At 35.7% G+C, this 12,705-nt stretch overlaps 1 protein-coding gene across 3 annotated transcripts in view; it reads right to left on the bottom strand.

Moving 5' to 3' along the window:
- GLMN (glomulin, FKBP associated protein) overlaps positions 1 to 12,705 on the bottom strand; it is a 35,743-nt gene that overhangs the window by 5,417 nt on the left and 17,621 nt on the right. For 2 of the 3 annotated variants that reach the window (XM_058716585.1, XM_058716587.1), the window contains exons 8-16: positions 11,836 to 12,023; positions 9,207 to 9,260; positions 7,779 to 7,809; positions 7,603 to 7,692; positions 6,653 to 6,694; positions 5,892 to 5,965; positions 4,609 to 4,693; positions 3,757 to 3,866; positions 2,761 to 2,824 (exon numbers count right to left, since the gene is read on the bottom strand). In XM_058716585.1, coding sequence (XP_058572568.1) covers positions 2,761 to 2,824; positions 3,757 to 3,866; positions 4,609 to 4,693; positions 5,892 to 5,965; positions 6,653 to 6,694; positions 7,603 to 7,692; positions 7,779 to 7,809; positions 9,207 to 9,260; positions 11,836 to 12,023 — 738 coding nt within the window. The remainder of the gene's footprint in view (positions 1 to 2,760; positions 2,825 to 3,756; positions 3,867 to 4,608; positions 4,694 to 5,891; positions 5,966 to 6,652; positions 6,695 to 7,602; positions 7,693 to 7,778; positions 7,810 to 9,206; positions 9,261 to 11,835; positions 12,024 to 12,705) is intronic. The other variant, XM_058716588.1, reaches the window with a different exon arrangement.

Raw genomic sequence — 12,705 nt, 5'->3', positions numbered from 1 at the left:
GATGAGCACTGGGTGTTGTATGGAAACCAATTTGACAATAAATTTCATATATTGAAAAAAAATAAATACACTTAAAAAAAAAGAAGAGATGGAGGTTCAAGAAAAGTTTTGTTGAATCTGAAGTATGGGAGAAGGTGCCTAAAACTTACGAAGAGATAAAGAGAAATGAAATAGGGTGAAGAGGGGAATGACATATGAAAAGAATAAGTCAGCTGACAGCAATCCAGAAGAGCAGGAAAAGAAATGGATGATTATTCAATTATGAATCACTTTGTTTTGTATTTGAATGATCCTCTTAATATCCCTGTATACCTTTCTGACTGCTTTTCAGCTTTTCATCTGGCTAGTTACCCTCTCAGCATGCTTAACTGATCAAAAACAGGTACTGGTAGGAGTCTTTTTGAATAAAACTACCCATAATTCAGCCTCACTAGGGTATCATTTTGATTCTTCCTTAATCAAAACGTATAAAAACTCAGAAGCTGTCATTTTTTGATCAGCCATAGCACACAGATTTACCTGTCATGTATATACATGACCTATTATAACTGCACTTGGGAGAAATACTTCTATGATGAACAAACAGGCTCTTAACCTGCCTCAAAGATAACAGGTTGCCCATCTTGGACTGAGTTTTTTTGCTAATCTCTTTGCTATAATAATTCTTATGGTAACTTGCATGGCAATACTTTGGGATATTTGAATCCCAAGAAATTTTTTTAAACCAGTAAATAATAAAGCAATCTTGTAAACTGGTTGTATCCTTTTCTTCACCATTTAATGTTCAAGCCAAATAAAAGGCATTATCTATGGGCATAATAGCAGATATTGCACAATGCTAAACTGCTCTGTTTTCCCTCTCTAGGCAGAGGCCCATCTGCTGTCCCTGCAGTACAGTGTTCCATACCTAATAAATCTAACACTCCTAATCAAGAAGATATTATTTCTCCCTGACAGTCAAATTAGGTCATCTCTAGGTGTGGCCTTTCATGATCACTAAAAAAGTAAAAACTTATACCATACCCTAAGGACACCCTCCTGAAGCCTCAGGGCCTCCAATGCTGCTGAATATCACTTGTTAGCTTTTCTGTTTTTACCACAAGCTCCTTTAGGAATCAGGATATACTGTGATTCAAAGGTTCTGGCCATTGCCTGGGGTCATGGCTGTCTCTACCACTTACTAGGTCTGGGCCCTTCTGCAAGTTAAAGATCCTTCCTAAGCCTATATTATCTTTGAAAAGCTATAAAAAAAAAAAAAAAAGGCAGAAAAGGACACAGCAAACTTCTGATGACAACAGTGTTTTACATTTGATAAAGATTTGGATAAGGGGTGCCTGGGTGGCTCAGTTGGCTGGGTGTCTCTTGATTTCAGCTCAGGTCATGATTCCAGGGTTGTGGGACTGAGCCCCACATCAGGCTCTGCAATGAGTATGAAGCCTCCTTAAGATTCTCTTGCTCTCCCTCTGCCCCTGTCCTCTGCTCTCGCTTTCTCTCTCAAATTAAAAAAAAAAAAAAAAAAAAAAAAAAGACTTGGATTAATCCTATCTGTTTGTTACAACTCAGAGATATTCGCTTAAAATTTGTGCATTTCATTTTATGTAAATGTTATCTCAAAGAAAAACTACAGACAGATATTTAACTCTATTGAAATATATGCTGAAATATGTATGGGCAAGTATGCTCTCTGCATACAGTTTACTATGAAGTGCATAAAAAATAGACTGGTGAATAGATGGTAGAGACATGGAGACATGATAAAAGTAGAGTAAAATGTTAATGGTAGCATCTTGGTGGTAAGTCGGTGTGATATTGTAAAATTATATTTCACTTTGGTTGTATGTTTGAAAAACTTCACTGCAAGATGTAGGGGAAAAATAAGCACCCTGTAGAGAATAAGCACTAGTCAATAATAGCAAGTAACTGTTTCTGGCTGAAGAGGGATAAACAGGTCAAAACCCTGCATCTACTAAATTCAGTCAAGAGGGAAGGAAATTGCTACTTACAAACTTCTCATTCCAAATCATGACTGACTTAAATTTTCTTTAAAAAAGCTCTCTGGCATCCTTACATAAAAACCAATTACTTTCATTTCTTTTATTACTTTCTTAAAAAAAACAAAACTAAAACCAGATTAACAACACATGTAATTTAGGTAGTTACAATTTAAATAGAGCTGACACATTGTGGGAAAACAACTATTAGAATAGGTAGAAAGAGAGGGGAAGATAAAAAGCAAATCTAATTTTACTGTATGACAAATCTTCCTCAAATAGTTTTGTCTTCATTGAATACCTCTAATGATGCACTATTTAAAGAAAAAAAACAAAACAAAACACTTCCCACACATTATCCAAAAGGTGCTATTAACAGATTTTAGTGCTGAAAATGCTTCAATTAGAGGATATCAAATTATCAGATGATTTTATTTTAGACATCTTAGACTTACAATCATGAACTAGAGGTGGAGGCAACTGAACAAGACACCCAAATATATGCTGGGCTCCAAAAGTTTAGTTAACTTACGACTTGCAACTTACCTACCTGACAGGGCTAAGCAATGCTTACAGCAAGATGGCAAGGGTTAAAAAAGAGAAATTGAAAGGGAAGCTGGATGTGAAGTAGTAAGAGCTCCTAAGAATTCACTTCATGTTTCAGAATTCTTACTGACACGTCTCCCAGCCTTTGTAGCTGGGTAAGATATTAAATATTGGCTTGTGCATTTTGAATATACTCAGTTTAATTTTTAAAAATTTCACTTACTTGATTGTCTTTTTCATTATCTTTGATAACCAAATATCTCAATAAATTTAATGAAGCCATTATCCTGTTAATTAAAAACACATAACTTGTTATTTACAATACAGTATTATATAATCAGCAATTTCAATGAATAAAATAAGTTAAAACCTTGGGTATATTTTTACAATTATATTTGTCATTAGAAACTATTCCCTTTAACACATCTTTTGTAGTAGTAATTATCATTCTTGTTCTTCAAGTTCACAAAATACAACTGTGAAAATTATAAGGGAGCATTGTTATCTTTTAATACTTGAGAGTATCATCTCTTGCATCCTGAATTTTAAGATTCCTTTATAAATGCTTACAACCACTTATCATCCACTGTGTAGACTAAAAGTGAAATTACATGTTCTCTGTATAAAAAAAATGATATCCTTGGGGCACCTGGGTGGCTCAGTCAGTTAAGCATCCAACTTCGGTTCAGGTCATGATCTCAGTTTGTGGGTTCGAGCCCCCCGTTGGGTTCTGTGCTGACAGCTCAGAGCCTGGAGCCTACTTTGGATTCTGTGTCTCCCTCTCTCTGTCCCTTCCCCATTCATGCTCTATCTCTCAAAAATAAACATTAAAAATATTGTTTTAATAAAAAAATGATGTCCTAGAAAACAAAACAATATAACCCAAACATGTAAGTCTTTTATGTAAGTTATACTGAAATTCTTAGTTTTCAGTCACCAGTGCTTAGAGTTAGTTGCAAATCCTTATGAGCTGTACAGTGGAATGCAGGGTACATCATAGGTATAAAATCATACTGTTGGTCATGCTTTTGGAAAGAGGAGTTTTTAATTTTGTTTTTACATAGCATCTAATTACTAAAATATGAAAATCTTTATGTAATTTTATGAATTAACCATAACTCATAACAGGAAAATACACCTTATTTGTTTAGGTTTGCTAAGCAGCGGTTTCACATTTTTTTTAATTTACTATGTGAACCTTAGTAATGGTCAACCTTACCTATCTGAATTTTGAAGTAAATCTGTTTCAGCACCCTCTGGGAGAAAGAGTACCAAATCTAGAAGTGAAATCAGCTGTGGTCCTGTAAACCATTTGTTGTCATGTGTTTTCTGAAAAGCAAAAGAAAAATTAGGAAAGATTTTAAGTAATAGTTGGTAAATTCACGTGTTTTTCTAGTACCCTCATACTACAAAAATAAACATTACACATTTAAAATATGTTTCTAAACTTAAATTTTCATTCATTCACACTATTTCTAGACAATGGGAACAAACTGCCAGTTTGAAAACATTGATGCACTCTTTGTTTTCAGTATGAAATTACTGACTATTCAGGGGCGCCTGGGTGGTGCAGTCGGTTAAGCGTCCGACTTCAGCCAGGTCACGATCTCGCGGTCCGTGAGTTCGAGCCCCGCGTCAGGCTCTGGGCTGATGGCTCAGAGCCTGGAGCCTGTTTCCGATTCTGTGTCTCCCTCTCTCTCTGCCCCTCCCCCGTTCATGCTCTGTCTCTCTCTGTCCCAAAAATAAATTAAAAAAAACGTTGAAAAAAAAATTAAAAAAAAAAAAAAAAAAAAAAAAGAAATTACTGACTATTCATAAACAGATTAGACTTAAGTTTCTATTGATATTTCAGAAGTACAGAGCAAAACAAAATCATATTCTCAGCTCAAAGAATGAATACAATTTAAATGTATAGTTAATAAAATTTCAAAATTCATGTTTTTAAAAAAGAAATAGTAGAAATGGTGAAAAAATATACCCTAATACTAGATATACATTAGTGTATTCCACAAATGAATATATATATCTCACAAAGTAAAAAAGATAATCAACACCTGAGCTATGCTCTTACCTTTAATGACACATCAATTTGATTTTTGATATTTTGAATAATGAAAGCCTCCACACCTGAATGATTACTTGTATTCAATAAGCACCTTGAAAGCAAAATTACAATACATTTGAATTTATCCTGGACTCTATTATACTTAAACAATGCTGAAAATTTTACAAATTCAAATGGACCATGTGTTATTTCTAAAAATACAAAAATCTGTGAAGACAATTAGCAAGGTGATCAACCAATTGCCAAATTACTTGTTGTGGTTATTGCTCTAACTGGCAAATTCTATTTTCACTGGATCTTTCCAACAAGAAATTTCTATTAAATCAAATATGAATCTTTTGTGAATATAGTTGCAGTGATTTGACATGGCAAAAATGGGCACTAATAACCTAAAATCTCCCAAAATTATTCCCTGTGAAGGTAGACTAGTTGTGTTAGACTAACTTAATTGCAAAAAAAGGAAACAGTATGACTAGCTTAAGAAAGGGGGATTTCTTGGTAGGGACATAGGTAAATCAGAACAGGAAAACTGGTATTAAGACATAAGCATCGAATTAAAATTTCATAAACCTGGTCTAAGTTTTATTGATAGAAGTAAAGATGGGATTAAGAATGCTAATGTTGGCCAATTCCAAAAGAAGACTTACTAGCATTTTGACATTGCCCAAATCGGTGTTTAACTCATTTTTACTACCAGGCATGTCAACAGACTAAGGTCTGCAGGCCAAATCCAACCTGTTGCCTGTTTTGTTTTATTGGAATATATTCACCTCCACTACAAAGGCAAAGTTGAATAGTTGCAACAGAGACTGAGTGATGCATAAAGCCTGTATTTGCTATTTGGCCCTTTACAGCTGCTCTTTAACTCAGAGAGTTGCTAGAATCTTTTCCTTTTCAAACAGCACTATTAATAATCTCTACTTTTAACTTAAAAGTGAATAGCCTATCCAAGTTATAACTCCAGAGCAATTAATTTCAACAGTGAATAATGGAGATTACTGACCTGTAAATTCCATCAGGAGACTTATCAATCTCTAATCTCTCTCTAGTCTATTTTAATTTTAGACTACTTCAATTAGTTGAGCTGAAATACTATTATTCATATGAGTCCATAATATTTAACTAACCCTTCTCTACCCATAGGGATAAGAGAATTTATTATAATATGGTTTCCAAGTACAGTAGATTACATGTAAAACATATTGAAATACTGTAGCCTGGGATAATTAAATGGTATTAATTTGGTTTTTAATCAACTACAACTCTTGACAACCATTCTTGATACATACCTAAATAACGTATATTTGCCTTGTGAATCCAACTTGTTAATATACAGCTGAAGCATAGCTAAACTCTTTTTCCTCTAGAATCAAACAAATAATATTGTTACATAAACTGAATGAAGATTACAGTTGACTTTTCAACACAAGGAATTTGAAATGTGCAGGTCCACTTACAGTGGATTTTTTCTGGCATATAGTTCTGTAAATGTACTTTCCTTATGATTTTTTTTCCTATGAATTTTTAAATAACATTTTCTTTTCTCTAGCTTAGTTTATTGCACGCATATAGTATATAATGTAACATACAAACTATATGTTAATCAACTGTTTATGTTATCAGTAAGGCTTCTGGTCACTAGGAGGCATTATGGAGTCAAAAGTTATACCTGGCTTTTTGACTAACGCAGGGGGATGGCGCCACTAATCCCTGCATAGTTCAAGAGTCAGCTGTAAATTATTCAAGAAAATTTCTCATTGTAAAGGGGCACCTGGGTGGCTCAGTCAGCTGAGCATCCAACTCTTGATTTCAGCTCAGGTCATGATCCCCAGGGTTGTGGGACTGAACCCCACATTGAGCTCTGTGCTGAGCTTGGATCCTGTTTAAGATTCTCATTCATTCATATTCCCTCTCTCTCTCCTCCCCCTCCCCCTCTGCCCCTCCTCCCTGCTCCAGCACACAGCCCAGCTCGCTCTCTCTCCCTCTCAAAAAAAAAAAAAAAGAAAATCTTCACTCTAACTCATTATTTATTTCCAAAACATTTACATACCAATGTCTCAATGGGGCAAAGCGTCATTACTTTGACTAGGCCCTGGAAATAAAAACAAAACAAACAAAAACCACCATTCAGATGATAATAGATTATATTGACAATAAACAACTATATTATCAATGGATACTAAAATTTCAGAGAAGGGAAGGTAGGAGATTTAAAAATTAAGTAAATTTTTCTCTGAGCCTTTCGTTCCACTGTTACATCTGAGGAAGCAAAGTACAATCTGTTTTGTAAGTAATGTTGAATGGGGATGTTACAAAGTATAAATTTAGAAGTGTAATTTACAATTATGTCTAGGGTGGCAAAAAATGAAACCAGACATGGAAAATATAATCCATTCATTAAAAACAATCATTGTTAATATACTAATATCCATGTTTTCCTATTTAAATAGTAGAAAAACAGGTTTCTTCGTTAACATCTAAAGACCCACCTGGCTATGATAACTAACAGATAGTACTAAGCAAAATAAATCATAGGAGAGAAAAAATGTCTTTCTAGTAATGAGTCAATGCATGCCTTGATGGAGTCCTTAGGACTTGAGTTATGAGAAAAGTAAAGGAGCTTCATTTTTAAGGTCCCTACAGAAACAAAGTGTTTAAGAAGAAAATTACGTTTTTCCACCAGATGCTACACTATCAACTATGGTAGCCACTAGTCACATATAGCTATTTAGGTTTAAATTAATTTAAATTAAATAAAATTTAAAATTCGGTTCCTTAACTCTAGCTACATTTCAAGTGTTCAATGTGGCTACTGGCTTTAATACTGTATCATACATAGCTAGAACACTTCCACCATCAGAGCAAGTTTTATTGGACACATGGCACTAGAGTTTTCAAAGGATATGGAGAAGGAAGTAGGAGAGGAGTCTGAAAAGACCTTTACTTAATTTTAGAATAGGAAAGGGGCTATTTCAGGATCAGAATACACATTTAACTGACCTGAGGTACAGTAAGAAAGCTCTTGATTTCTAAGTACTGGTGAAGTAAACTGTTGTCCTCTATTCTCAATAAACCATTCTCCAACAGATCCTATGGAGATATATATATACCAAAGTCAACAGCTGTATTTGTGCAATGACTGTGTGTAAATTACGATGGGTGCAAACAAATCTTACCACTCCTTTGGAGAAAACAGACTCTTCTGTTCTGGAAGAGAATATTAAAATTTATCAACATGACTTTCTAAACTGTTTTAGAATGATTCTTCATTTTAGGAAAAATAAAGCAAAAATTGAAATTAAAAGACTTTCAAAATATATATCATTAAGGAAAAATTCTATTGAAGAACTTAGTCAAAATTCTTAATCCACGTATGATCGGTCTTTTGACTTGGCTATTGACATCCAAATCCAACCCAAATCCACCCACTCAGGGCTTACTTCCTAGTATAACAAATCAACGGATCTTCAACAGTAAGTGCTAAGAAACCAATTATACATAATATGATATTATGTATTCCAGTTGATTAATCTGTAAAATCTTTTCAATTCTTTTTATACAAAAATAATAATTAAATGCTTTCCATTTGTGATCATATTTTTTTCAAGGTATATAATCTTTGTTAATTAAGTATTTAAGCTCTGTGGCAAAAAATATTATTTAAGGCCCAGGTTTTTATTCTAACCATGCAAGGAGTTAAAAGTGTTGTTTTTGTTTAATGATTAAATAGTCTGGAAATCTTAAGAATACAGAACGTAAGATTTAAATCAATACATATTCTCATTGTATGAATAAAATAGAGACTAAAAAGAATGTAAAACCATTAAGACATACATAATACAGTAAATTTACAGAGTTAAAAACTGCTTGTGCCAGGAGACCCTTGGAAATTCCTGCCTTGTAGGCCGAGGCTTTGGACATTTGCCATGTTACAAATCTTCCTTCACCTGGGAAGAGATGGGATTGATAAACTGTCACTAATGTTCCTATAGGATACTACTGAAAGGTCCTGACTGATCGCAAGAGATAATTTAAACATGTTACAAGGAAAGAACACAAAGCATATAGAGTTTTGCAAAATGCTTAAATATGTCTGAAAAAATTACACATATTTGTTACTCTGTAATTTTTTTCAAAGAGAAAGACCTACATTCTTAATGCCTCAAGTAGAAGTTGTTGAATACAATCACTGTTAATAATCTGAGATATAAAAAGGTGGGGTCAAGACACCTCCTTCCTTTTAATGCAGTTCACATTGTGTCTATGAAGCAAAAACATGAATGAATTTCTTTTATTAACCACCTCGCTTAGATGGAGAAGGCTGCAGTGGGACAGAGGTGTTTTAACTTACCAACTTTTGAAATAAGGGGAGAAACATCAGAAGCAGATGACTGGAAACTCCCTTAGAAGCTAATATTTTAATATTTAAGAGATTTCTGTTGTAAAACCTCTTTGACTCATTTTTGTTTCATATTTACATCACTGTTTTATAAAATAACCAATTAATTAATTAGGGTCTGGCAAAGAGAAGGTAGTCTCCCCCACTTTTAACAAGAGCTACTTTAACACTATTTAATTCTGAGATACCATCTAAATGATCTTACCTTTGCAAAAAGACTTCAATGTGCCCCATATTAAATTGCAATAGGTACGATGGGCTAAAACAGACAACATATATATGTATGTATATATCACCCACACATTTTTTAGAAATTTTGTATACATCAATACTGTTAAAGGTTAAATTGTGCCCCCCTCAAAAAAGAATGTTAGAATCCTAACCTCCAGAACTTCAGCATATGACTATTTGGAGACAGGGCCTTCTTTTTTCTTTTTAATTGGGATGGGCAAGGGGGACAACAGGAACCCCCCCCCCCCAACCTGTGAGGTCATTCCTGTGAGCCCGAATCCAGTACAATAGGTGTTCTTATAATAAAGGGAAATGTGGACAGAGACATACACAGAGAGAATGCTATATGAACATAAAGCCAGATTGGAGTGACACATCTACAAGCCAAGGAACATCAAGGATTGCCAGCAAACCACCGTCACCAAGTGGAGAGGCATGGAACAGATTCTCCCTCACAGCCCTCTGAAGGGACCAATACTGCCCATACCTTGACTTGGATTTCCATCCTACAGAACTATGACAAAATACATTTCTGTTATTTTAAAGCTATCCAGTTTGTGGTGTTTTATTATGACAGCCTTCACAAACTAATATACATACCTAAGTCATTATGATGGTAGTGTGATTAAGAGTATAGGCTCTAGGGACGCCTGGGTGGCTCAGTCGGTTAAGCATCCGACTCTTGATTTTGGCTCAAGTCAGTCATGACTGCATAGTGGTGAGATCAAGCTCCACATCAGCTCTGTGATGGGGATGGAGCCTGCTTAAGATTCTCTCTCCCTCTCCCTCTGCCCCTCTCCTGGGGCTTTCTTTCTCTCTCTCTCTCAAGTAAGTATAGGCTCTGGGGGAAGACAAAACTGTTTGAATCCACCTATTCCACTAATTAGTTGTATGATATTAAGTGGTATCTTAACTTGTCTAAGCCTGTTATTTTCATTTGTAAAATGAGAATACTCTATTTCATAGTATTATAAAGATTAGATAATGCATATAAAGCTATTGGCATGTTTAATACATGATGAACATGCAAGTGGTAGCCATTATTGCAGTATTTACACAGAAATATATCCCCAGGTACATTCATAAGTAAATATATAAATGTACACAAAGAAATACAACTATCATCTGCAAGACAAATACATAATCATTATTATGGATATTAAAGTCCAAGAGGTGTTATGTTATAAAATTATGTATCTTAAAAATAATTTGATAAACTTTATGGGAAAAGAAGGGCAAGGTCAAGATAATTACAACAGGAAGATGTGACTGAAATTGGGTGATTAGTGAAGGCTTTCCTCATAAAGCGACATTTAAGGTTAAAGATGTTTGTTCTAAGCATATACAAAGGCCCTATAGCAGAAAGGTTTGTGACACATTTGAATAAAAAAACAAAAAAAGGTCTATGTTATTGGAGGATAGTAAACAAGAGAAAAAGTGGTAGAAGGTGAATCAGGGCAATCAAGCAGAGATCAGATAATGTATAAGCTTGTCTTATGTAAAGACGTTTAGACTTTAGAACAATAAAAAGCCAGTGAAGGGTTTACATTAAGGGACTACTCTTAAAGCTTCACTTTCTGTGTTGAAAATGAGTTGGATTGGGGCGCCTGGGTGGCGCAGTCGGTTAAGCGTCCGACTTCAGCCAGGTCACGATCTCGCGGTCCGTGAGTTTGAGCCCCGCGTCAGGCTCTGGGCTGATGGCTCGGAGCCTGGAGCCTGTTTCCGATTCTGTGTCTCCCTCTCTCTCTGCCCCTCCCCCGTTCATGCTCTGTCTCTCTCTGTCCCAAAAATAAATAAAAAACGTTGAAAAAAAAAATTTAAAAAAAAAAAAAAAAAAAAAAAAGAAAATGAGTTGGATTAAAAGGGATTGAGGTTGGATATATAAATAACCACTCAGGACTACAAGAGTAATCCAGTTAAAAGATGATGGCATTTTAGATACCCACCCTTCCACCATGGGTAAATGAGCAGTTCCCTCTCTTACAGTACAGGGCGATCCCCAAAGCTTCAAAACCAAGCCCAGTTTCACACTCTTAAAAAAATTTTTATTTAAGTAATCTGTACACCCAACATGGAGCTCTTGAACTCACAACCCCAAGATCAAGAGTCAGATGCTCTTCCAATTGAGCCAGCCAGGCACTCCCAGTTTCACACTTTGACTCTTGTCCCCACCATTATGTCTATTTCAATTCTCACCCCCCCGCCACCACCTTTCACTATTGGAGTACTATTGGCTTAAACAGATTATAGACTATATAATAATAGAAATAGTTCTTGTTTAGGGGCACCTTGGTGGCTCAGTTGGCTAAGTGTCTGACTCCTGATTTCAGCTCAGGTCATGCATGATCTTACTGTTCATGGAATCAAGCCCCACATCAGGCTCTGTGCTGACAGTGTGGAGCCTGTTTGGGATTTTCACTCTCCCCCCCATCCATCTCTGCCCCTCCGCCACTCACACTTTCTCAAAATAAATATTTAAAAAAATAGCTTTTGTTTATACTTCATTTAAAGTATTAGTATAATAATAAGTATGCTGGAAATTAGATATATGAGTTCGATACTCCTTTTACAATTACACGAATAAATCAAACACTAACTCCTACCTTAAGACCATTGGAAGCTGATCGATACTGATGCCCTGTACAAATACTAGATAGGCCAGAGAAGCCATAGAGTCTGCTAACTGTTTGTCTTCTTCTTCCTCAAATTCAAGATAATCCCATGTCTTCTTTTTCCTTCCATGATTAAAAATCATTTTGGGGAAAGGATGTCCAATTGCTGATAAGAAACCCTGTTGAAATGGATAAAAAAAAGTAAGCTACAGCAGACAGACTCTAGTATGCTCTTCTCACCCTCCCGTGCCATATTCACATCCTGTATAATCCTCACCCCTTGAATGTGAGTGAGACCTGTTGGACTTGCTTCAACCTAACAGAATATGGCAAGATACCACCCCATGATTAGATTTTGTTATGACAAGAAGTGAAAGGATTTTTTGCAGATGTACCTAAGGTTCCAAATCAGTTGATTCGGGGTTATTAGAAAGGTGACTATCTCTGGTGGGCCTGAATTAATCAGGTAGAAGTCTTTAAAAAAGGGTCCAGTCCAGTCTGGGGCACCTGGGTGGCTCAGTTGGTTAAGTGTCTGACTCTTGGTTTCAGCTCAGGTCATGGTCTCCCAGCTTCATGGGTTCGAGCCCCACATCAGGCTCTGCACTGGCAATGAGGAGACTGCTTGGGGATTCTCTCTTTCTCCTCTCTCTCTGTGCCCACCCCCCCAACTTGCACTGTCTCTTGTCTCTCTCAAAATAAATAAACTTTATTTAAAAAAAAATAAAAAAATAAAAAAGGGTCCAGTCCCTCCTTGAGAGTCAGAAACTCACCGCTGGAGGCATTAAAGAACTAAGCTTCCATGTTATGAGAGGGTCTATGGAGAGGGCTGTCTGTAGGAACAACCTCTAGGAACTGAAAGTG

This window comes from Neofelis nebulosa, chromosome 2, assembly GCF_028018385.1.
Source record: "Neofelis nebulosa isolate mNeoNeb1 chromosome 2, mNeoNeb1.pri, whole genome shotgun sequence".
NCBI lineage: Eukaryota > Metazoa > Chordata > Mammalia > Carnivora > Felidae > Neofelis > Neofelis nebulosa.
Note: the sequence above shows the minus strand (reverse complement) of the source record. Positions and strands in the feature narration are given on the sequence as shown.